The sequence below is a fragment of the Arachis stenosperma genome, chromosome 10, assembly GCF_014773155.1.
Source record: "Arachis stenosperma cultivar V10309 chromosome 10, arast.V10309.gnm1.PFL2, whole genome shotgun sequence".
In the NCBI taxonomy this organism is placed as follows: domain Eukaryota; kingdom Viridiplantae; phylum Streptophyta; class Magnoliopsida; order Fabales; family Fabaceae; genus Arachis; species Arachis stenosperma.
The window spans coordinates 26,302,017-26,328,694 of record NC_080386.1 but is presented as its reverse complement, the minus strand read 5'-3'; the positions used below and the strand labels follow the sequence as shown (position 1 = coordinate 26,328,694).

General features: G+C 34.6%; 2 protein-coding genes across 3 annotated transcripts; one reads left to right on the top strand and one right to left on the bottom strand.

Annotated features, from left to right (window-relative positions):
* The first annotated feature begins 13,089 nt into the window (after positions 1-13,089).
* On the top strand, positions 13,090-14,102 carry LOC130955607 (uncharacterized). The gene has a single exon (XM_057882502.1). It carries the CDS (start codon positions 13,252-13,254, stop codon positions 13,945-13,947), a length of 696 nt encoding a protein of 231 aa, XP_057738485.1. The 5' UTR covers positions 13,090-13,251; the 3' UTR covers positions 13,948-14,102.
* Positions 13,889-24,022, bottom strand: LOC130955606 (pathogenesis-related homeodomain protein-like). Of its 2 annotated transcripts, none has more exons than XM_057882500.1 (6): positions 23,577-24,022; positions 22,534-23,408; positions 15,352-15,517; positions 15,134-15,257; positions 14,908-15,020; positions 13,889-14,809 (listed from the first exon to the last, which is right to left on the bottom strand). In XM_057882500.1, exons 2-6 carry the CDS (start codon positions 23,379-23,381, stop codon positions 14,444-14,446), a joined length of 1,617 nt encoding a protein of 538 aa, XP_057738483.1. In that variant the 5' UTR covers positions 23,382-23,408; positions 23,577-24,022; the 3' UTR covers positions 13,889-14,443. The 2 variants fall into 2 exon arrangements, with proteins under 2 accessions (XP_057738483.1, XP_057738484.1); XM_057882501.1 differs by having other exon boundaries at positions 22,534-23,390.
* Between the last annotated feature and the right edge of the window lie 2,656 nt (positions 24,023-26,678).

The window sequence follows — 26,678 nt, the reverse complement described above, 5'->3', positions numbered from 1 at the left end:
ATCAGATGATTTTAAAATACAATAGTGAAAGGTCCTATATATAGAGAACTAGTAGCCTAGGGTGTACAGAGATGAGTAAATGACATAAAAATCCACTTCCGGGCCCACTTGGTGTGTGCTTGGGCTGAGCAATGAAGCATTTTTGTGTAGAGACTCTTCTTGGAGTTAAACGCCAGCTTTTGTGCCAGTTTGGGCGTTTAACTCCCACTTTGGTGCCAGTTCCGGCGTTTAACGCTGGGAATTCTGAGGGTGACTTTGAACGCCGGTTTGGACCATCAAATCTTGTGCCAGTTCTGGCTGTGTAATGTTCTGATTTCTGGCTCTGTGAGTGTTGTTTTATTTTTGTTTTAAGGCCCTATTTTGTGCTCAATTTTCATTTTGTAGGAAATTGTTTTAGGTATATAAAAATTAAGAAGAAAGATTATCCCAATAGCTACTCTGTTGATTGATTCTAGTCCTCCACAAGCTTGAAGAGAGGAACCCTTCATCATTGGTTTGTTTATGGCATTGCATAATGCATATTATTGTAGTTTGTTTGTTTATTCATTGAACTTCCACAAAATCAGTTGTTTATGATCCCCTTTTGTCCAGAATAAACAATTCTTGAGTCCTTGCTTAGCTTTATGTCAGGTGGATTATGTGCTGTTAAGTTGTACAAGTATAACATTTCTCCTTGAATATAGTATATGCAGTCTAATTCTGAATTGGTATAATTATACCACAAAGCTAGACCAAAAGAACTGGATTGGTAGGAAGATCTTTATCAAAAGCTATAATTATATTTTAGGATATATATTTAAAATTTATATATTATTTTATTCTAAAACAATTTTTTTGTTAGACCACGGTTGGACCGGTTGAACCAGTAAACCAATGAACCAATGACTAAAGCGGTTCGATGACCGGTCCGATTCTCAGAACCTTGATCTCAACTATTCTGATTATGTAAGCTTATGTGTTAAATTTTTTTTATATTTTATAATTCTGATTATTATTTTTGAAATTTAGTTCACTTTATTGTTGTTAGAACTTGAAATGAGAATGACTGAGTTCATAATTTTATTGATATAAATTTAGAAATAAATGTTTAAAAAAGGTATAAATGTAGTTGATTCTTGTTTAAAATGGTTTATAATATAATATGTTATAAATAAAACAGACGTTTTTAAAATTTTTTGGAGTAATATTAGAAGTTATAATTAAGTAGTTATAGTTAATTGTAGAAATTTAGGAATATATGTTTAAATAATAGTTAGAAATATATATGTTTAAAAATAGTTATTCTCGTGGCTGATTTTTTTTGTAAATATAATAGATTAGAAATAAAAAATAGTTTTTGAGAATTTTTTGTAATAATAGTAGAAATTATAGTTAATTAGTTAACTATTGTAATTAATTTTAAAAATTTAGGAATACATATTTAAATGATACTCAGATAAGTGTGTTTAAGTATAATTAATTCTTGCTTACAAATCTTTTCCAATATAATAGATTAGTATTAAAAATGACTTGTTCATAAATTTTTGTAATAATATTATAAATTAGAGTTAAGTAGTAGTTACGTGTTATAATTAATTTTAAAAATTTAGGGTTATATGTTTAAATAATAGTCAGGAATATGTGTGCTTAAATGTAATTAAGTGTTGTGGAGAATTTTTTAATATAATAGATTAGTAATAAAAATGACTTGTTTATAATTTTGTGTAATAATTTTAGTAATAATAATTAATTTGTTAACTGTTATAATTTCGTTCTATAATTCTTTTGGATTAATTTTTTTGGAATAATATTGACAGAAATATGTTATTTTAGGGTAGGTTTTAGTATTATCAATAAAATTATATGTTTTAAGTAGATTTTTTTACATTATGTATGATAGTTGTGTAATTTGACTCGTGATTTTGCTATGCTTTTGCAGGGTATACGGATGTTGACATGTGATCACCCTGTTCCTCCGGATCGATATAGTGAGAGGGTGGAGGATCACTTACGATCCATTGATTTTTACCATGTCGCCCAGATTGGAGTTGTTCAATGTCAGAAAGCACTGGTAAATGCTTTAGTGGAACTGTAACACCCCAATATTCAAATCTTTATGCTCGAGTCATAAGTCAATGATATTACGGTGGTACGACTCTCAGGTGGATTTTTAATATATAAATATAGGTAATTTCGAAAAGGAGTATTAATCGAGAAGCCTGAAAAGAGTAGAAATAAAATCGCGAAGACGTATCACTCACGTTTCGACAACGAAAAGTTAAACTGTGAAGCCGAAAGTGATATACGGACAAGGCATAAAGGAGATTGAGAGATAGATAACAGATATATATATATATATATATATATATATATATATATATATATATATATATAACATAAGTGATAGCCACTAGTCGCGACCCGCGAAGTTTAGGCCAGCTAGGTACAGTATGAAAGTAGTTGACAACAGTATATCCTAATCTCTCCCAAAGGAAACATAAGAGCCTCTATAGGCAAGTTCCAAAAGAGTTCAATACATAATATAATCTTTTCAAAACAAAGGTGGAGAGATTCTAAACAAAACACAAAGTAGAGAAAATAAATATCTTCGCCGTCTCTCAGACGAACCGCAGCTCACTTCTGAGCACCTGAACCTGTATCTAAAAAAAAATAAGAGATGTATACGGAATGAGAACCCCGGGCCCATGGATTCCCAGTACGGTAAAAGTGCCAAATAAATACAATGCACTGCAATAAAAACTCACTAAGCATCCTAAACTCCTTTTCACCAAGTATCTAGCCTAGATTCTCACTAATCCATAAATAGGCATCTGTCGTAAGGGGATACTAAATCTAGTTCATATCTCATATGATTCCCAGCTTGCTGACTCTCCCACGAATCAGATTCAGAATCATAAACAAAACCATCACCAGTTGTTCTACCTCAGCAATTTTGTATCAATACATCATACTCTCACCTAGAGCTAGTGAAACCACATCACTGCGTCTTCCTAGGGAGCTCAAATTATCTCATTCAATGATCATCATCATCATGCAATCGTATCATCAAATCATCTCATCAAGAACAGCCCCCAACATCCACCGACACCAGCATGAGGGGCCTCTCAGTTGTACAAACACAAGCAATACAGGCAAGTAATACACAAATAAGGTACAAGTAGCACATAATCAGGTAACATAGCATATATGATGTAGAAATCCAAAACAAATAGGCAAACCCAAACAATTCAAACATATGCAAATGATGTATGCCTGCCCTATGGCTGATGATATCATCTGTCGGTTATATAGCCAACCCGACATGTCTTGGTGATGAGCGGATAATTTATACGCTTTTTGGCATTGTTTTTAGGTAGTTTTTAGTAAGTTCAAGCTACTTTTAGGGATGTTTTCCTTAGTTTTTATGTTAAATTCACATTTCTGGACTTTACTATGAGTTTGTGTGTTTTTCTGTGATTTCAGGTAATTTCTGGCTGAAATTGAGGGACTTGAGCAAAACTCTGAAAAAGGCTGACAAAAGGACTGCTGATGCTGTTGGAATCTGACCTCCCTGCACTCAAAATGGATTTCTGGAGCTACAGAACTCCAATTGGCGCGCTCTCAACGGCGTTGGAAAGTAGACATCCAGAGCTTTCCAGAAATATATAATAGTCCATACTTTATTCGGAAATTGACGACGTAACTTGGTGTTGAACGCCAAGTACATGCTGCTGTCTGGAGTTAAACGCCAGAAAAACGTCATGATCCGGAGTTGAACGCCCAAAACACGTCATAACTCGGAGTTCAACTCCAAGAGAAGCCTTAGCTCGTGTATTGATCAAGCTCAGCCCAAGCATACACCAAGTGGGCCCCGGAAGTGGATTTATGCATCAATTACTTACTCATGTAAACCCTAGGAGCTAGTTTATTATAAATAGAACATTTAACTATTGTATTAGACGTCTTTTGACCACGTTACATCTTTGGTCTCAGTTTTGTTTTATTCTTCATCCTAAGAGGCTATTGATCACGTTTTAGGGGGCTGGCCATTCGGCCATGCCTGGACCTTTTACCTATGTATTTTCAACGGTGGAGTTTCTGCACACCATAGATTAAGGGTGTGGAGCTCTGCTGTACCTCAAGCATTAATGCAATTCTATTTTCTTTTATTCAAATCTCTCTTATTCTTATTCCAAGATATTCATTCGCACCCAAGAACATGATGAATGTGATGATTAGATAACCCTCATTATCATTCTCACTTATGAACGCGCGTGATTGACAACCACTTCCGTTCTACATGCAACAGAGCTTGAATGTGTATCTCTTAGATTCCCCAACAGAATCTTCGTGGTATAAGCTAGATAGATGGCGGCATTTATGAGGATCCGGAAAGTCTCACCTTGTCTGTGGTATTCCGAGTAGGATCCTGGGAATCCGGAAAGTCTAACCTTGTCTGTGGTATTCCGAGTAGGATTCCGGTAATGAATGACTGTGACGTGCTTCAGACTTGCAAGTGCTGGGCGTGATGACAAGCGCAAAAGAATCAAGGGATTCTATTCCAGTAGGCGCAGGAACCAACCAGTGATTAGCCGTGCTGTGACAGAGTGCGTGAGCGTAGTTTTCACTGCGAGGATGGGATGTAGCCATCAACCATGGGTGATGCCTCCAGACGATTAGCCATGCGAGTGACAGCCGCAGAGGACCATTTTCCCGAGAGGATTGAAAGTAGCCACCGTTGATGGTGAAACCCTATACACAGCTTGCCATGGAAAGGAGTAAGAAGGATTGAGTTGAAGCAGTAGGAGAGCAGGCGTTCTTGAGCCATACAGCATCTCCATTCGCTTATCTGAAATTCCCACCAATGAATCTGCATAAGTATTCTATCCCTTTTTATTATATATCATCTATTTTCTTATTATTGATTTTCGAAACCCATAACTTTTTAATCTGCCTAACTAAGATTTACAAGGTGACTATAGCTTGCTTCATACCAACAATCTCTGTGGGATCGACCCTTACTTACGTAAGGTTTATTACTTGGACGACCCAGTACACTTGCTGGTTAGTTGAACGAAGTTGTGAATTCAACCAGTGTCACTTAAAAGCCTTCATCTCAAAATAATTAGAACATTGATCACAAACAATTCAAGCATGATCACAATTTCGTCCACCACTTGGTAGCTAACCATTGGACAGAAACACCCCTTGCGGAGTAAGTAGGTTTGAGCTACAACCCCCTTGCTACTACCCGCTCAACCCAAAGCCAGTGGAATAACCACTACTGCGGCTACTACCCAGGCGGGTGTTTAAAAGCTCAACCTGGAGCGAGTGGATTCACCACTACTGCCGCTACTACCCAGGCGTCACAATCTCTGACCTGGAGCAAGTGGGACGAACCACAACCCTTGCTACTGCCCAGGTATCTTAAGCATTGACCCGGAGCAAGCGGGACGAACCACAACCCTTGCTAATGCCCAGGTATCTCAAACATATATTCATTCAATCTCAATTCATATTATCAATCCTCATTGTTATCAAATCTCAAACATTAACCTGGAGCAAGTGGGATGAACCACAACCCTTACTACTACCCAGGTATCAGAGCTACATTCATTCAAAACTCCATAATTAACTCATTTATCATAAACATCCTTTTCCGTCTCATACCCGGAGCAAGTGGACAACGCCACTGCCTACTACCCGGAGTTACACATCACATTTCAACATTTTCCATTATTATCCATTTAACACATTCATTCTTTAATCATATATGCATTTATACTCAGCCATAATCAATAATGGCTTTGCCGTAACCTGGCAATAACTCAGCCATCCGGCTCATGGTTCAATCAAGAACCAGCCATTTATCAATAAATATAGCCCTTCGGCTCATGGCATACACGGTACTTCTACCGTCATCCTCCATATCTCATATAATCATCTTTGATCATCATTGATCGCAACTTCTCCCCTTGCTTCATACGTAAGTTACCACATCCCCATTATCATTCCTCTTTGCTAGGCATATCATAATGATTTAATACATAAGGGGTGAGATCGGAGGCTTAGAAGTATGAGATTTAGTTTTTAAAACTCAAAAATCAACTTTGGGAAGAAAACAGGGCCACGCGTACGCGTACTCCACGTGCACGCGTGGATGGCCACAAAACTCATCGGCGCGTACGCGTCATTCACGCGGACGCGCAATGACGCGCACGCGTCAGCCACGCGTACGCGTGGGTGCTCTTGCGCCCCAAGCACAAAGCTGGCACAACTCTGGCACAACTCTCGGGAAAATGGCTGGGCATTGGGTGCAGCGCATCGACGCGCACGTGCACACCACGTGCACGCGTGGATGGTGCCTTCTTGAAAAACGACGCGTACGCGCCAAGTGTGCCTACGTGTGGAGGGTCATTTTGCTAAAAAATTTTCTAAGTTAAAAGCTGCAGAATTCACATATTCAACCCCCAATCTTCCGACAGACATAACTTTCTCATTTTAAATCGTTTTTCGCCCGTTTGAAGCATGGACATCCCGGATCCAATTTCACTTCTAAACAAGTTTGGCACAAAACGGGGATCCAGAGTCCAAGTTATGTCCCATCAAAGTATGCCCAAAAATCATGTTTTCATACAAAACCACAAGGTGCCCTTTTCAAAACAAGCCATTTTCAACCCTTTTCAAAATCAATCAAAACATGCTAGTTTCAACCCATTTTGAAATCAATCAAAACATGCTAGTTTCAACCTTTTTTGAAATCAATCAAAATATACCAAAATCAACATCAAGCCTCCTCAACTCATACATTAATACTTTACCACGATTCACAAAACCGCCATATAACCATTTTTACCCATTTCAAACAAATGGCTAAATTACAAACACATCAACATGTCATACATCCTTCCTCATCTCAATTTCCAACAATACTATTTCCAATCAACCATCATTATACATAATCAATGCCATACTCACTATCACATGGTAACAAATCAACCTTAATCATTCCTCAAGCATATATCACAACATACATATCTCTCATGCATTATCATACCATCAAGACATCAATAATCATAATCACATATATGACCACATAATATTTCTCAACCAAAATCAAACATACCTCATCTACATAATTTCACCCAAAATTACCAAATTCCACACTTCAACTCCTTAAACCTTATTATTTAATAACCAACCCAACCCTTCACATATTCATTATCTGAAATTCATCCAATCACTTGCGTCATCATACAATGCACACATTAACTTACCTTTCTTACCTCTTTCCGGCCTCCGGCCCAAAATTTACGGCCTCCGGCCCAATTTCACAATTTGAATGCATAAACCACAAATCAATACTCATTACCCAATACATCAAATTTTCAATACACCAAGCATACAAGGCCACACAATTCTCAACCCAACCATTAATTCACATTACATACCAACTATGCATATTAGCACCAACCATTTACACAATCCAAACTTAATCCTAGGGGCATCTAGCCTAGGAATTCTCATCACACCACACGGTACTTAAATGAAACTTAAACCGTACCTCTTGTAGCCAAATCAATTGAGCCTCTTCTATGGAAGTCTCCCCCAACCCTTAGCTCCAAGCCTCACCAAAGCTCCACAAGCAATACCAACCTCCCAATTGTGCATCAAAATCACCAAATACACTAACATAACCAATATCACATACTACATCAACCTAGGGCTCATAAAGATGATAAATCACAAGGGTTTGAGCACTTCTTATCTCAGCCTATATGAAGTAGGGATAGAACCCACTTAGAATCCATGTTGGAGTATCCCTAAACACTCAAAATCACAAGATTTCGAAAACTGGGCAGAGATGAATGGAATACTCACCACAAAACTTAGATAAAATTGTAGAGGATGAGAAGAGCAATGCATGGCCGCAAACGGCTCATCAATCGAAGCTCCGTAGCTCAAGTTATGGTGGTTTGAAGATCAAAGAGAGTTAGGTTTTCTCTCTTCTCTTCTCTCTTCTTAATTCAGCGCCCAACACTCCTTCTTTAGGGCAAAATGAGCTGAAATGCTCATAACTAATGTTTATATATGTTGGGTCTTGGGCCCACTTAGGCCCGGTTCACTTATTTTTGTCCGTTGGCCCAATTTTGGACCAAAACCTTTAAGATTAGCGCTCTAAATCGCACTTCAAATATCTCTACCTCCCCTAATTATAATTCCTCATTTCTTAATCCTATTTACTCATAATCAATTTTCTCAGCTGCAGTACCAGACAGGTCTCAGCCGGTACTGCCGGTCAAAATTTCACTGCGCGCTTTTACGCAGAAAACTATATCTTCTGACTCGGAAAAATTCACTGAATCCAAATATCATATTTAAATCATCAAATTCCAATTGCCAAATCTTCCACCCATATTCGCTCCTACTTAACTTATTATTTAATTAATTTTGGTTAGACCGGGTATTACAGGAACGGTGGCACCCGGACACACATACCTTTCACCTTCCGATTGGTGAATGTGCCGTGACACTGGAAGACGTGGCTATGATCTTCGGTCTTCCGACCGACGGTCTTCCAGTGACAGGGATGGCTTTGAGTAGTTTTCAAACCTTAGAGGCGGAGTGTTTGCACCAATTTGGGGTCGCACCGAGAAAGTCGGATTGTCAAGGAAGCGGCATAAAACTTACGTGGCTACGGGATTTAAAAGAACGGATACAGTTGACAGATGAGAACAGTATATAGGTGTACGTTAAGTGCCACACCATGTTGTTGATAGGTACCATCTTATTTGGAGACAAGTCTGGGGCATCTGTCCACTAGAAGTTTCTACCTCTACTCAGTGATTTTGCTAGTATTGGACAGTACAGTTGGGGATCAACATGCCTAGCACACATATACAGGAGTTTATGCAAGGCATCACGGTTTAACTATAAGGAAATCAATGGGCCGCTAACACTTCTACTGTGTTGGCCATGGATTTGCCTACCGTATTGATGGGCCGCTAACACTTCTCAACTGACTTTTACTTAGCCAACCATGCTTTCCGATAGCTGACGGTGTAATTGAACTTCGACTGCACTTTTGTAATAACTGATTTTACCTTTAAAGAGGGGTCAGCCTCAATCAACGACTTTATGGCTTCTGTAATTGTATTTGAATCCAGTTTCGAATGATCCTGAGAAATGGTTGCTCTGGTACAAGTGTGACTGCCGTTGTACCTCCTAATAACCTAACAGTGCTTTTTGCTGATCATGCTAACTCTGATAAGCTAATCACACCCTGACCCGTACTGTGTACACTTTGCATAAAATGTCAATGGCTCTGACTCATACACACAGTAGTTTACAGATCTTCGGAGGGTATACTCCTTCATCGCCTTAATAACAACTTCCCTGAAACTGAATTCTATCCCCACGACGAATTTACCATCTGCGACAAAAGGAACTTCTGCCAGGAAGGCAGCCATACCATAAGTATTTAATACATGATTGTTTAATGACCAAAATTAAATATTAAATCAGTACTCACAACATCAATAATGATATAAATAAGGTTTACATTATGTTATTATCTAAATCTCAATTAAATAAAAATACAAACACATTAATACATACTGTTAATTAATACAAATTAACTAAATACCTAAAAATAAATACTAATCTTCCAAATAACTTCATAAATACTATAATAAACACTCAGTAATAAACCCTAATTAACTAAAATGCTAAATAAATACAAATTAACTAAATAACTAAAAATAAATAGTAATCGTCTAAACAACTAAAAATAAATACTATAACAAATGCTCATTAATAAATCCTAATCAGCTAAATAAATACAAATTAACTAAATAACTAAAAATAAATACTAATCACCTAAATAACTTCATAAATACTATAATAAGTATTCATTAATAAATAAACTCTAATTAACCAAGTAACTAAATAAATACAAATTAACTAAATAACTAAAAATAAATACTAATTGCCTAAATAACTTCATAAATACTCTAATAAATACTTATTAATAAATCCTAATTAACTAAATAACTAAATGAATATTGGACCCTAAATACTAATTAACTCAAATTATTTTTATCTTAAACTTGTCTAAATAAACTCTTTTACAAATGCTAAACGAGTACCTGCACTCATATAGTTCGGAAACTCCGGAGCATGTATGGCTTCCAAATCTAAAACTCGCATGAAAGATGGCTCCTCAAATGGCACTTTGTTCACGAGTGCATTTGCAACGTCTGTCACATTCGGAGCCACACTGCTGTCGCCTTGATCTTCATCTCCGTCTGGACCAACAACTTCGTAATTGATTTCGAACTCTTCCTCACTGTCACTATTGTAGTCTTCCCGTAAAATATTTCGGTCGGCCTCAAATTGTTCGAATTCAATGTACAATTCGATGAACGAGATTTGAGCACGACTTTCAATATACATTGAAAACATCTCTTGCATGCTCGCTTCGTCCGTTATATATTTTGTCTGAAATTGAACGAATCCACTAAATACTGGTACAGGATATCTGTATAAAATACATGATATATTTTTTTTACATCTCTGAATCTATCTTCTCACAAATCACACCTTTAAGCTCTTCAAATGAAATTGTGAAGGGAATAACAACATCTAACGGATCTTCACAAACAAATTTTACTTCTTTAGGCGTCTGCAACAAAATCTGACCAAAATAATACACTTTCAAAAGGACTCTATCATCCATTCTTCTCACTCAGTTAAATAGACACAAATACTTCACTATCAATTTTTTTTATCCAAGCCAACCAGCTCAACAGCAGACCATGAGGAAGAAGAAGAGAATTCGAAGAAGATGCAGAATGTTAGATCTGGTCGGCGGATTGAGATTTACACACCTTCGCAAGTGTATATATACACACACAAATCGGACCAAACGAGTAGTGTAACCTAATTAAAAAAAAACTATATAATAATAAAAACGGACCATTCGATTTCATTTATGGAAAAATAAAAAATTTTTACTCCTCCACAACTCGGACCCAGCGAGCTGCTCCACCTAATTCGAAATATTCATTAATAATGAAAACAGACTATGCGATTTCCTTTAGGGAAAATAAAAAATAAATTTCTTCATGGACAACTCGCAGGGTCCGATCTCCTTTATGTCATCATCAGATCTTCTCTCCAGGCAAAACGGACTCTCCGATTTGTTCAAAGAAATTTTAAAAAACTCGTTTGGTCCGATTTCTTAACACCAACTCTGAGCAAAAAATCTGTCCCACATACTGGTCTAGCTCCTCCATCACCCATAACCTGACACAACACACTCAGGTCTTCCATAACAAAAAAAAAAAAAATCAGCCAATTTAGTTTTGTTTTTGACTTCCACGTTTGTGCCACTCCAAACAATATCCTTCATGGGAGTTATTGCATGAGGTTATTGACCTCTCTGGATAGCAATTAGAGCATGATACATTCTAAATACAGATTCAACAGTAGCAAAGAAATTATTCCTAAAAAACTAAATTCCAATTCGATTTGGATGACTCCAAAACTGTAAACTGAGACACCTTCTGTCCCTGAATATATGTTTTCGAATAGCACAACATATCTACGTAAGAAGTTTCATTTTAACTAGTCTATCATACTTCATATATGATTGCTGAATTGTTTTTAAGGTTACATTAAGAATCAAAACTCAAAAGTTACAAATAGTTTCTCAGTATATGATTGAGCGTTGATATAGTGCTTTCTCACTAAAAATCAAATTATAATAGCTATTATAATAGTTTTATAATTTGATTTGAGAAATGATAGAAAGCCAATAGAATTTTTTTTTGGCCCGCAGTCAGTCATCAATGTTTAAAAGTGTGGGTTAAAAGTATATTGTTAGATTACAGCTAAAGTGCTAGCCAAAACAATAAATTCTGGTGGCTTTTGAGTATTTCTCTTAAAAACATCTAACTCAGGTTTTTATTTTTCTTGAGTATGGAAAATAGCTTCCGAAAATAAAAATTTCTACCGTTTTAAAGAGAAACGAGTCTTCTCTTCTACTCAATTACACTATTCCCGTACATTAAAGAACTTGATAGCCTAGGTTCCAAAGTCATGCTATTCAATTCCGTCCAATATCCACTTACTTATATACACACACATTTCTGGTAATCCACTAACTCTTAATATTTTATCTCGTGCAAGTCATAAATCCCTCCATAGTCAATAAACCGTGCTCTTTACGTTTTTTAAATACAAATTTTCATTTGTTCGGCATTGAAATTTGAAAGAAAAACTGTGCCACTAACGCTACAACTACATGATCATCCGAAAGTCAAAGTCAAAGAACACAAATTTCTGCAAATTTCAGCAATATATTGCAAAGGTGACAATGCTAATGGTGCTACATACACAATTCTAAAATATAACAGTTTCTCTAGCAGCAAGAAAGATCAAAATGAAGAAGGGTTATTCTTGTTCTGTTGCGGTGGCATTCAATACCATTATTTGTGTCTTCATGATGTTGCTACTCTGGAGCAGCTCCTTGAATGCCGTGGCCATGAGACCTCTCAAAGATGAATCATCATCAGCTCCTAACCTCACCTTCATGGGTTCAATAAGCCGGGCTTATTCTGGGCCTAGCCACAGAGGACGCGGTCATTGAAAATTGAAAATGGTGTCACAGGAGTCGTGCATTACATTCACAACTCTATATTAATCAATTTCTTTTTTTCCCTTTGTCTGTATAGTTTTCACTTTTCACTCTTAAGTCATAACTGTAAGATCGAAAATACCTTTCCGTTTTCTTCACACTGAAGTTTTAAAAAAAAAAAGTGTGAACAGTACTTGAATCAGATACCTCAAGTTTGCCTTTTGCTTTGGTCACTTACAAGTTTTAAATGAGTTATTACATGTTCACCACTTTTTTTTAGTCTAGTTGTTTTTGTTCATGAAGTATAGGCATCAAATAAGGCCACATGCATATTGTGAATAACATAATATCACTATATTACTACAGAACTAGCAAATTTTAATACTTTAGACTATCAATCAACCAACATTAGTATTTTTATACATAAATCCAAACAACAATATGCAGTAATATTTAGGAACCATTACCAAAGAAAAGACTAACCAATAAATGTCATGTATCCAACACCTCCGTATTACTAGCTGTTTTGACGCCAAATTCCTCCTATAAAGGAAGTAGTTGTAAACCATCGAAATTGCGCAAATTAAAAACCCAACGAAGTTATTAAAGCAACTCATCCTCAATATAATTCAATGGCTAGATACCATAATAAGCAGGTTCTATGCTTGTTGCTGACCCTGGCAGCTAGCGTGTATGGCACTAAGGCAGTGGACTATGCAGTGTCCAACAATGCTGAATCCAGCGTTGGCAGCCGCCGCTTCGAAAAAGACGTAGGCTCGGATTACGCCAAGCAAACTCTGAGCGATGCTGCTGACTTCATACACAAGCTCTTCCATCAGCAAAACACTGATTATGATGTGAAGAATGTCCAGAAAGTGACCATGGTAGTCGAAAACATCGATGGCGTGGCATATGCCGACAACAACGCGATCCATGTGAGTGCAGGCTACATAGAGAGGTTCCAGGGAGACATAAAGAAGGATCTGACAGGAGTGCTATATCACGAGATGACTCATCTCTTGCAGTGGAATGCTAACGGCCAGGCTCCGTCCGGTCTCATTGAAGGCATTGCGGATTTCGTGAGGCTCAAGGCTGGCTATGCTGCACCGGGCTGGGCTCCCCCGGGCCGTGGAGATAACTGGTTCCAAGGCTACGACGTCACTGCTCGCTTCTTAGACTACTGCAATACCATAAAGAATGGTTTTGTTGCCGACTTAAACGACAGGATGAAGACCAGCTATAACGATGACTACTTCACTCAGATTCTTGGCAAGCCCGTTACTCAGCTCTGGATTGACTACAAGGCCAAGTTTACTACCAACAACTAGCAGAACTAGATTACATCTATAATCATAATAGTAATAATAATTAAGAATAACACATGTATCCTAACACTCTGATTCAGGGTTTGGTGGTGGAGAAAATTTGACTAGATTTCTATTCTGGCATTCACTGCTTCCCCAACAATCATCATGTTATGTGCTATGGCCACTTTCTTCAATAAAATTTTATTTTCATATTGCTTCTTGAACTAGCTTAGCTCTTCTACTTGTACACTTATGCCATACTTTGACATATCGAACCACACAACGAACGTTACATGTACTAATTTACATCCTTCAAGCTGCATTATCGACCTATTTATTACGACACCTCTATCATTGATTATTTTTTGTTATACAATTTACAATTACATAGACCTGTAAATTTTTAATGAGGGAAAAAACCACTACCAACATGTCTTTTCCTGACAACAGTAGCGGAACTCTCTTGGCCAAGATTTGGCTTTGGAAAAGATGACAATTCATCAGCTGCAGAAGGCTTCTAACCAACTTTGAACTTTTTACTGCGAGAGCTTTTACACTTCATAATATCATCCTGTGGTGCAAGCATTTGAGCTTCGTCCACAGTGTCATCAGATATGAAACCAGAGCTTGAATTTTCTTCAGAGGCTCCCCTATCAGTATCTGGAGCATTTGGATCATAATCATCATCCTCTGAATGCAAATCTTTCAATTTCTCAGAATCAGAAGCATAATCAGATCCATCAGAGCTTGATTCTCCACCTTCAACCTCTTCATCTTCCGGAGCTTTAGGCTTGTAATCGTTGTCATCAGAATCAACTGAAGGAAGTCCCAGGTTATGGCCCGCATTAGTTCCAGCAGCCTCTGTTGCTTCAGGAAAAACCCGCTGCACAGTAACAAATTAAAGGAGAAATGAAAAACTCAATAAATAAACCATGAAGACTAAACTGTAACAGAAAAAAATTCCTGAATTTGCTCACTGACCTCCCAGGTGTCCCTAATAGAAAGACTTGTTCCTAAGAAGTCATTAAGAAGTTTAATGCATTCAAGTTTGCAGTTACATCCTGGGCATAGCCAAATATCATGGCCCGGCGGAACTGTAACCCAAAAAGGATATATTTAAATGATCGATAACTCAAAAGCACAAATCAACACAAAATTAAAAATAAAAATAAAACAAATAAAAAAGAGTAAAAAGTTAGTATATTACTGTCTTTAGTTAACAATGGAGGATTTAAACAGCATTGGTGAAATCCACGGTCACAAGCACCATCACAGAGAATTATATCATTATCAGTGGTCAGCTCTTTGGACCCGCATTTTGCACAGAAAATCTGCCACAGAACATTTAAAGTTAGTGAATAATTCCAAAGAACAATGAATAATAGGATAGATCTTCTAAGATTGACATGTCAAGAATCAACCTACATCGTCACTGCGTATTGCTCCTTCCGAATCAAACAAAGACTCTGGAAGCTTTCCTTCAGCACACAATAAACCCAAATTCCAAAATAGATCCCTGATTTTCAATTTTCTCCTAAGAATTTCAGACTTAGCTCGTTGAAGCTCCTTCTCAGGCTTTAATTTTTCAATGCTGCAAAATTACAATGCAGTCAAACAGCCATACAAGTCTTCAGTTTTAAATCAAGTTGCTGCTTCTAGGCCGGGTTCAGGTTAAACCAAAGCATCTCATAAGCAACCAGTATTACATAAGTTCCACCAACAATTTAGATATCCCCCCACTCCCCTCACAAACATAAGAAGGAAAGAAAGGGGCTATAAACTAAAATAATATTACAAACTACAAAGCACCTTAGAGCCAAAAAGTTATGTCATATAAGTAAATATACTGTAAAACATACAACATGTCCCAAAGGAAATCGGGGTGTTAGAATCTGGCAAATATATATAACTGCTATTTGGTGTCCAATTTCTAATTCCTAAAATGTTCTTATAACCACCATTACTACACACGTAATAAAGCTAACACTATCCAGTATCCACTAACCAAGCTCCACTAAACCTTATAGAACTAATTTATATTAAAAACATTAAAATTCAATAATTTAACCTTTTCCTGGATATGTATAAATGGGTTGACTTCTGAAATTATTCAGAATAGCATGCAATGGCATTGCACAATCCATATAGTCAACCTCTACCAAGAAAAGAAAATTTATGAAGAAAGCATATTAAACCTCTAGTAGTAGTGTTATATATACATATAATTAAACTAACAATGTCCCACCATATCATAAGTGGTATAAAGATGTTTTCATCTCTAAAGTTATGATGAGAGATGATGCAGCAGCTCTACTCAAACTCTTTTCAAAAAAAGTTTACAAAAGTTATAATCTCTATTTGGTACTCAAATACCATATGAAGGTCTAACTTTTGGCCAAATACATAATATAGTAGTACAAATTAGAGTAGAAATATGTACTGACACCAGATTACAAGAAAAAATAAAAAAAAAAATATGAGTAGTAAGCGAGAATTTAAAAATTTTTGTCAATAGTATGGCATTACAACTGAAAAGACACCTAGCAACTAAAATAGAATCATTAAAAAAAGAAATATAAAGAATTATGAGAACAAGCATAAGTATCAATCTAGAGAACCTTATATATCAAGAAATAAGCCAAAGAAAAATTACAAAAAAAAACAAAAATGAAATGATAAAAAGAAAAGTGACCAGAAATACATAGTTTATTGAAAATGTAAAAAGTCACGTCATTACACTAATAAGTGCAAAATAAAAGAAAAAATAAACAAAATTAATAATGAAGAAGTCAAAAAAACTTTAATTTCTATACTAATTGACAGTGAATCAAAAATCGAAACAAAAAAAGAATATTCTTCTAATGATTCAAGTAATTTTATATAATAGTTAGATATACCATTTTTTTCGGGTTCTTCTGAATTAGAAGAAGAAGACTCGAGTTTGGGATCAGGAATATGTAGTTGTGATAGTTGTATAAAATTTTTAAATATAATTACGAGAACTCAGGAAAAGTCAATCAATACATTAATTAGAGAACAAACAAGCACTTTAATATTTATAATAGATAAATTAGAAGATTTTCTTTTGAAAGATGAGCTCATATTCCAATTAAATGATCTGATTAGAAAAAAAAAGTCAAAGAAGAAATAAGGCCAATAGAAATTAAAGAGATATAGGAACTGGATCCTCTCAATTTTTTTTTAACAATTAAGGGAGTAAAGTGTGATCTTCTATCATTAATTTTATAAGTGAGACCAAAAATAAATATAAAAGATAGAGCAATGAAGGGTTAGAGATTATACCTTACTCTCTTAATTTTTTTTAACAATTGAGAGGATCCATTCTCAAAGATATATAACATGTTTAGAACTCCTAAAGAAGAGACTTCTTTAAAACATTTATAAGAAGAAATAAAAATGTTGAAACTCGAAATTTTTGAATTAAAATAACAAAATATCTCTCTTTGACTATAGAATACCGAAGTTAGAAGGAGAAAACATAGTAAAGTTACAAAAAAGAAAAGAACCATTAGAATTAATGGAGGAAGAAGAAGAAGTCATAACCCCACAAAATTACATTAATGAACTAATATTATTAAGAGTAAAGTGTCGTTTTGTTCCCAACGTTTGCGGTAAGTCTCAAAGTTATCCCTAATGTTTAAATCGTTCTATTTAAATCCTAACGTTTCAAACTTGACTCAATGTTGTCCTGCCGTTAGGGATCTGTTAATAGAATTGATGACGGGACAAAATTGAAATGATTTTAAAATGTTAGGAACTTAAATAGGACGAAAACGTTGGGGGCAAAAACGATACATAAAAATAAATTTTAATTTTATCCTTCAATAATATCAATTTTTTACGGTACATAGTTATTCATTTTTTTAATCACATCTAAGTAAATTATACTTAATCACATTGCTTTTGTTCTAAATAAATTTATTTTTTATAATTTTACTCTTAGAAATTTTTACTCATCATAAAATGTCTATAGAATGACTAATACATAAACTTGTAGAAAAAAATAATACATATAAAGTAATGTGATTCTAGTCATTCTACAAATATTTCATGATGAATAAAAATCTTTAAGAGTAAAATTATAAAAATATAAATTTATTTAGAATCAAAATAATGTGATTAAGTGTAATTTACTTAGATGTGATTAAAAAATAATTGAATAACTATGTACCGTAAATTTATTTTTATGTATCGTTTTTGTCCCCAACGTTTTTGTCCTATTTAAGTCTCCAATGTTTTAAAATCGTCTCAATTTTGTCCTATCGTCAATTCCGTTAACAGATCTCTAACGGTAGGACAACATTGAGTCAATTTTGAAAAGTTAGGGACAACTTTGAATCTTACTCCAAATGTTGGAGACAAAAATGATACTTTACTCTATTACTACTTAACCAGAAATGGTATACTCCTATAATAATAATGATCAGAAAAGAGAAATTTGAATTTATAGCTATGGTAGACCCAGGAGTAGATGTAAACTGTATACAGGAAGGGTTAATACCTACCAAGTATTATAAAAAAACAACTGAAATTATTGTCAAAGTAGAAAATAATAGAATGACTATAAACTATAAGATTTTTAAAGCAAAAATTTGTAAAAGAAAAGTATGCTTTTCAACTACTTTTTATTGACAAAAAGAATATCCCAACAAATTATATTAAGAAACCCCTTCACTCTTTTACTATATCTTTTTATGGTAGATGTAGATGAAGTAACCACCTATTGTATACCAAACCAACCTATTCTATTTGAATTTATATAAAAACTCAAGAGGAGAGAACTAAATTTACTACAACAAATTGCTATCTTCCAACTTAATATAAAAAAATACATATTAATTTTCTAAACCAAAAAAATTTTATATAAAAGAATAGAACAGCAATTAGAAAATGAAAAAATTCAAACCGTAATAAAAATGTTAGAAGATAGGATAAAAAAAGATTTGTGCAATTTAAATTCAAAATTTTTTATTATAGAAAATTACATGAAATATTCCTACCATATGAAGATGATTTTAATAAAAAAATATCTCCACTAAAGCAAAATCAATTCAAATGAACAAAGAATTCTTGACGTATTGTAAGAAAGAAATCCAAGAATACTTAGACAAATGATTAATCAGGCCATCAAAGTCTCCTTAAAATTGTACAGAATTTTATGTAATGAAAGTCTCAGAAATCAAAAACGAAGCTTCCAAAGTTAGTAATTAATTACAAGTGTCTAAATAAATTCTTAAAATGGATAAGATATTTCTTATCCAACAAAAATGACTTAATTAAAAGATTAAATAATGCTACTATCTTTTCTAAATTTAATTTAAAATTTGAATATTATCAAATATCAGTAAAAGAAGAATATAGATATAAAACAGTTTTTATAGTACCCTTTGAACATTATGAATGTAATGTAATGTCTCAAGGATTAAAAAATGCACCAAGTGAATTTCAAGAAATTATTATTAATATTTTATACTCATATGTAAATTTTACCATAGCTTATTTAGATGACGTACTTGTATACTCTAAAGGAATAAACCAACATATTCAACACCTAAAAAAATTCATTAATATTATAAAGGAAAACGGTCTTGTCTTATTTGAAAAGAAAATAAAAATATTTATAACAAGAATAAGGTTTTTAGGGTATGAAATTTTCCAAGGAACGATTACTCCGATTAAAAGATTTGTTGAATTTGTAGAAGAATTTTCGGATGAAATTATTGACAAAAAATAACTACAAAGATTCTTAGGATGTCTTAATTATGTAGCCGAATTTTTACCATGAATAAGAATTTTATGTGAACTTTTATATAAAAGATTAAGAAAACAACCTCCTTCTTGGACAGAAGACATATCCAAAATAGTTCAAAAGATTAAAACTATAGTAAAAGAAATTCCTTATTTGAGTATACTAGACCCTAAGGCAAGTCTAATCATCGAGATGGACGCCTCAGAATTAGGATACGGAAGAATATGTAAACAAATTCTTCCAAACTCATCAAAAGAGCAAATAGTTAAATATCATTCTGGTATATGAAATTCAACCCAGAAAAATTATGCCACTATTAAAAAAAATTATTAGCCATTGTTTTGTGTGTTTTACGTTTTCAAGAAGACCTATTCAATAAGACCTTATTAATCAGGAATGATTGTAAAGCTGTTCCTAGTGTATTAAAAAATGATGTTAAAAATTTAGTTTCTAAACAAATATTTACTAGATGGCAAGCTATATTATCATACTTTGAGTTTACTATTGAACACATTAAAAGTAAATCAAATGCATTGTCTAATTTTCTAACAAGAAAATTTTTGCAAGGTAAAAAATGAACAAGAAACAAATAAGTTGTGAATATTATGGTCAACCACTTGACCAACCAGCAACTTCAATACAAGTTAAACAATTAACCATTAAACCTCTGACAATGTCACAGGTTGTTAAGAGCGAAAAATCATCTGCATCAACTAAGAGTTTACATGAAGTTCTTACAGTTAACCAATATACATTATTACAACTATCTGATCTAATTTAAAACTAAACCATTATCTGAAGAACATCCTTACCATGAAAAATTTGTACCCATAAAAATAATGGCTTTAGAAAAAGAGTGGTTCAAGATGGATAGAAGAACCTTTTACAAAACAATTTTTTCAAATAGTTTTCATTATCCTCCCGTGAGTGTTTAAAAAAACCAAATTTTTTATAAATTTATTTTAGCTGACACAGGATCCATTGAATTAACTCACAATAAAGACCCAACCACAAAAGATATAATATACTCCCAAATTAAGATTAGCAAAGTAATAACCCTATCGAAATGGGAAATACCTCTCTTTCACTGTAAAAGTTTTAGTAGAAAATTCGAACCTCAATATTAGTCCTATTATGATTACATTCACACTCCTTGTTCATATGGTTTTGTAAAGGAATTTCTCTACCATTTTCCAAATGGTTTCAGGTATGATTCTAAGAGTTCAGACCAATAGAAGTTATTTTTTCGAAGGAGGTTAGCATGGCTTATGAATATTTCAAAATCAAAACCTCATTTTTAGATGGATATAAGCTTATTCCTTCATTCCCACTATAGGAATATGCTAGATAATGACTTGGGAATATGACTCCGCAGGATATGAAGACACTTCAAGCATGCAATATTTAATTCGAAATATAAAAGTAAAATGGTAGAATAAATTTGACCTTAACTTAATCAGTAAAAAGACCATTGATAATTGGATGACTATATCCCAAAAAAGAGCAGAACTCCTGAGCCACAGTTCAGGATTTGAAAAAATATCATAGGAAAAAGTGACTCGTTTCTTAGCTCATAAAAAATAGATGATGGTTGCCCTTGCAGTGGCCACTTTAGAAGAAGAAATTCATAATTCTCTAAAAATAATAAAAGCAGAACCAACAGATAAAGATGAAGAAGTTCAATCCAATCTAGGACTATACATACTAGACACCCAAAACCCATTTAGAGATTGATTAATAAAAGGTCCTAGAATCATCAGAAAAATAGACACTTATCCAACATCAGAAAAAGAAGTGTCAAGACAACTCAGAGATCAACAAAAGCATCGCATGTAGAAAATAACAAAAGTCATCAGCAAAATACTAACAAAATCACAGCAGAACTACAAAACCCGCTACTAGTTTTCTCAACTAGGACAAAACACATCAAGTTTAAGATAGAACTCTGAATCAGCCCACAGAAGAGCAAACAGATTTGTAAAATCAGGAATTAAATTGTAAGAGAATAAAGAGAATAGTCCACTATAAAAGAGGGAGGGAGAAGGAGTTGTAAGGCATCCGCATTTATACACAATCTCTCATACACTGAAATACTTTTAAAACTTTTGTTGCAATCTTTATATTTCAAATAATCATCCTTTGTATTTTTGTCAAGCTTTTGAATTACAATATAAATTCATATTACTCAATCATATTGTGAGTATTAATATTTAATTTATTATTAATTTATTAGATGTTATTATATTATTAATAATGCTTTCAATTTATATCTTGTTAATTTAAATATTTACATTATTAATAAGATATTAATAATAGTTGGTATTATATATATATATATACTCTTTATAACAGCTTCTCTTTTGTGTAGCTTAAGACACAAATCAGACTTCATTAATCTTTATCTCCTTTCTTTTTTCTCTCAACAAGACCAATCCTTCACAAAGCATTGGGGAAAATGAGGTATTGGTAAAATACTTAAATATAAATATTTTCTTCTTAAGGAATTTGATGAATAAAAAAAAAATGATGCAATTTGAATACAGATTTCAAATCCAGGGACCTAAGACTTCAGTGAACTGATTTATCCAAGTGCAACAGATAAAGTTCTAGGCATAGACTTCTACAGTCACTCAACTCATAAAAGTAGCATTCTACATATACAGGATAACTCAGCCTGAAACCTTTAAAATGTGCCATTGAATTCTAAATGACCACAAAATAATATAGTATTCTGAATTAAAGGAGATCAAACAAGATCAGCCTCCAAAAATCATATCCTAATGCAGATTAATACTTCAAGTTAACTAGAGCACAAGGTAATGGTACAATTTACATACCTGTATCCTTTCCAGCCCTCGCCAGAATAAGCATCAATCAAGCTTTGCTCATAGCTTACTCGGTTCAATAAATATCGTAAGTGACTCCTTATTCTTGAAAATTCATCAATAATTCCCTCTCCTCCCCATTGTTTTCTCTTCCTCCCTCTTCTCTTCTTCTCTCCAACATTTTTAACATCAATCAAGTCGCTACTTAGTTCAGGTACTTTACATTTTTCTCGAGTCTGCGACTGCAAAGCTCTGTCACTGCTTCTCGAAGACCTGAGTGTATATTTTCCCTTCAGTAATTTTGGAGTTCTGCCGTCCTCCGACTTTAACCTCATTTGAGTCAGCCTTTTAGACTTTCTCTGCAAACAGTTAGGACCATCATTTCCTGCAACATCCCCAGTAGGCAGGTCTAAGTGTTCAATCACTGAGCTCATGTTCTCTTGTGCAGGACTCGGCTGCATTTGATCCTGAACAAAAAGGCTACTTATTGAGTTAATTGATTCTACGGATCCATTTCGAACATTTTGGGAGGCTGGTTGAGATTTCCTTTGTGAGTTATAATCAGATAAATCTCGAAAGGCCAGTTCTGGCTCGACAGTAACTTTTTTATCGCAAGAACCTTCTCCAATCTGAGAACTCTTTACCAAAACATATTGAGGAGGAGCAGATAGTTGAATAAGAGAATTCCCTCTCATATTATCAGAACCTTGATGTAACTTTCCACCAAAGACAGTCCTATTCTTCATAGTGATTAGCACCTTTTGTTCACTTTCTAAACATGAAGAACCAATCTGATTTGTATTTTCTGAGAATTCAAACTGCTGACTTCCTGGATCAAATTTGTGCATCTGTTCTGACATATGATGTGCCTACACCACCCGAACACCCTAATCAAATAAATCCAAAAGAACTAAATACTGCAATAAATTGTAACATAAATAGCCATAGTCTTCAAGATACAACTTAGATCAGTAAACTAAAAGTAGCAATAGTTACAAAGTGAAGCTGAACGAGATTAGTTGCAAGTAGTAAAGCATGTGGCTGTACTTCCTTACGTGAAAAAGAAGAGATGATTGGATTTGGATCTGGATCTGGAGAAGTGAACCGAGTTGAGATGCGTTGAACTCGATGCTCGGAAGCAATTCCTTCGGTTGCGTGTCTTTACTGTCTTTGCTTGCCAGTTGCCAAATTCCAAGTCCGATGATCAAATACTTCTTCTACTTCGAGCTCTTTCTATTTTGTATTGTCTAAGCTGATTCAACTTCAGAATGACCAATAAGCCCCTCAAACACTCAACCCATTCACTCCAAACTTTACCCCGGCATTCTTCATTCTTTTACAACCCATCTTCAATCCCATCTTCATCCTCTTCATCCCACCAGTAACACATTGCCATAATATTAAAATTAATAATTGAACATTGAATATTTATCTAGCTATTTATATATTTATATTTATAATAAATATATAAAAATTGAAACCACCAAAATCATTTTAACAGGAGCCCCGACTCTGTTCATTTTATGAAAAGAAGATCCACCTTTATATGATAAGAACAATACCACCTTTAATCATTTTTGTTAAACAACTAGGCTTTTCTGTTAGGTTTGCTGTGAACTTTTAACGGCTGAATCTTACGTGGAACGATTAGATGCTTACGTGTTCTCCAACAATTGGATTAGAACATCACTAAAATCACATTATTTAGTATTCTTGTTTTTTTTTCTCCTTTTTTTTTCTGTTAGCAAAGGAAAGAAAAAAAAAAGTTAACAACTCTATATTGATCAAGTGTCCTTTACAATTGTCACACCGACTTTCATGATTCTAAGACAAAAAAATTTTGAATCCCGTTAGAGAGACAATGAGATATTTATACAATATATAAAATAAGTTGTTTGTTTGGCTCAAATTAAATTAAAAATACAATGAACCCTCATTTACTTTAATTCCAACTCCTAATTCAAATTATCCCCCTTCACTTTTATTGACCGTCGATTATTCTAATCCCAAAATACGCCACTGTCGCTGCTCAAGAACCCCCCGCCGTGCCACCGCCTGTCCAGTAATGTGCATCAGCTCCGACGAGAACTGCTTCGCCCACCCGTCTTCGCTAACGTCCATCGTCGCTGGCAACAGCGAATTCGCACTGTCGGCACTGAACATCCGACCGGTGCGTTGTCGCGCGACCTGGAACAGCCGTTACCTCCGACCCGAGCTGCAGCGCTCAGTCTCCGCGCATATCTAGTCGTTGGAAGCAACTCTGGCGCACCGTTCGCAACTAAACATCCGGTTAATTGTAGACACAAACATCCATCATTTGTGATTAGAGATAATCTTGTAATCAATAAGTGGAGACACATAATATCTCTAAAAAGTGGAGACACATGAAACTAAAATTTTTAGGGATAGAGATCGAAACTTTTTAATATTTCTTTCAAAAAATACTCTCATTTAACTTTCAAATTCCAAATTTAACCCTCAATCTACGTATTTATCTTAAACCAAATATAATACTAAGACATAACTCAGTGTAATACATTTTACATCAAATACAATACAGAGAATTAATTTAGTCACCATCTCCCTTTTAAACACTACTTAAAATATCAATTTTATCCTCATCATTTGAGCACTACTACCTCTTCTTTTTTTTTTTTTGTCACGGACCGATTCATGTGGGCTAAAACCCAACCCAATTCATGGAACATTACTCCCCTTTAATACACCCATTCTCACTTTCCTGATGCTATTTTAAATTTTGAAAAAAAAGATAAATAGGTCCCTAACCTTTTTTTTGCGGACATTTTTGTCCCCGAGAATTGAAAAATATATTTACGTCCCTGACCTCTAAAAAATCTAGACAAATTTACCCCTCCATTGAAGTGGTTCTATTGGATCTGACGAAAAAGTCTGACGTGGCTCCCGTTGTGCTGACCTAGCCCTTAGGAGCACATGGCATGGATCTTTTTAAAATAGGACATATGCGTCCTCCTACTCCAAAACGATGTCGTTTTACCAAGAGCCCTCTATACACACTCTAATCCCTTTATGTAATACGTATAACACCAATATCACACTCAGAGAATTACTGAAAACCCTAAGACAACAAATGATCAAACTCCCTTCTCTCTGTTTCTCCCTCCAAAAAAACCACTACGTAGAAGAGCAATTGTTGCAGTGTGAAGTCGGTGTTGGAGAGGGTGAAGAAGGTTACATTATGCTCGTGGTTGCTGTCTTCATCAGATGGTATGATCGCTTTGCCTAGCGATACAGTTTTGGTTATGCATCTGTGAACTAATTCTGAAGGCGTTTTGTGTGCATGTTGATAGTGTGGGTAAAAATAGTGTACTGATGTATATAAATCTTTTTTAAAATCTCGTGTATCGAATTTGAAGAAGAGATTCTGTTAAAAGGTATTCGATTGATAAATTTTGTTTCTATTTTTGAAGAACCGTTGCTGTTTGAAATATAACTATATTATCTGTTGTGTGTATAGTTGGTTGAACTTACACATAGTTGTTCATAGATTAATTTCAGATGGTTGATATTTTTGTGGTGTCGATTTTTCATCATGGAGGTAATTTTGTCAGAGCAAGTGATGGTTCCCTGGTTTATCAAAATAGAAAGGTAGAGAGGTTTCTAAAATGGACCTGAATTTTGTGAATTTTGGAGACCTGGTAATATCATTTAAGAATTTGGGATACCAGTCCTACAAGGCAGTATATTGGTATGATCCAATAAGTGTTGATATTGAGTCTGGATTGAACATATTAACTGGAGATGTAGGAATCAATGCCATGCGAGAGAACAAAATGAAGAACCAAGAGACAGCTGAGTTCCACATATAGTTTGACCACCCTATCGATGATCCCGTAGTTGTTGATAATCTTGGCAAGGACAGTAATGGCGCAATGGACATAGATGATATTTTAGAGAAACTTAAGACATCTTCCTACTCAGATGATGGATATGAGAGCATGGAAGATGTATTGTATAAACCTCCACCACCTGGATTTGAAAGCGATAGTATTGAAACTGACAGTAGTGAAGAAATTACTGGTGGCAAGAGAAAATATAGAAAATAATTCAATAATTATAAAATTAGATAAAATTCTAATTTAAATAGCCAAACATCATTATTTTTGAATTTCTAAAAC

Bases quoted from the DNA above. Each gene is read 5' to 3' on its own strand.
- LOC130955606 (XM_057882500.1), bottom strand. From the start codon at position 23,381: ATGTCAGAACAGATGCACAAATTTGATCCAGGAAGTCAGCAGTTTGAA. The intron at 15,518-22,533 runs GTATGTAAATTG...GTAATTTTGCAG, and splicing joins GAGGGCTGGAAAGGATACAG to CATTGAAAAATTAAAGCCTG. The intron at 15,258-15,351 runs GTAGGTTGATTC...GTTCTGTGGCAG, and splicing joins GAGCAATACGCAGTGACGAT to ATTTTCTGTGCAAAATGCGG.
- LOC130955607 (XM_057882502.1), top strand. From the start codon at position 13,252: ATGGCTAGATACCATAATAAGCAGGTTCTATGCTTGTTGCTGACCCTG.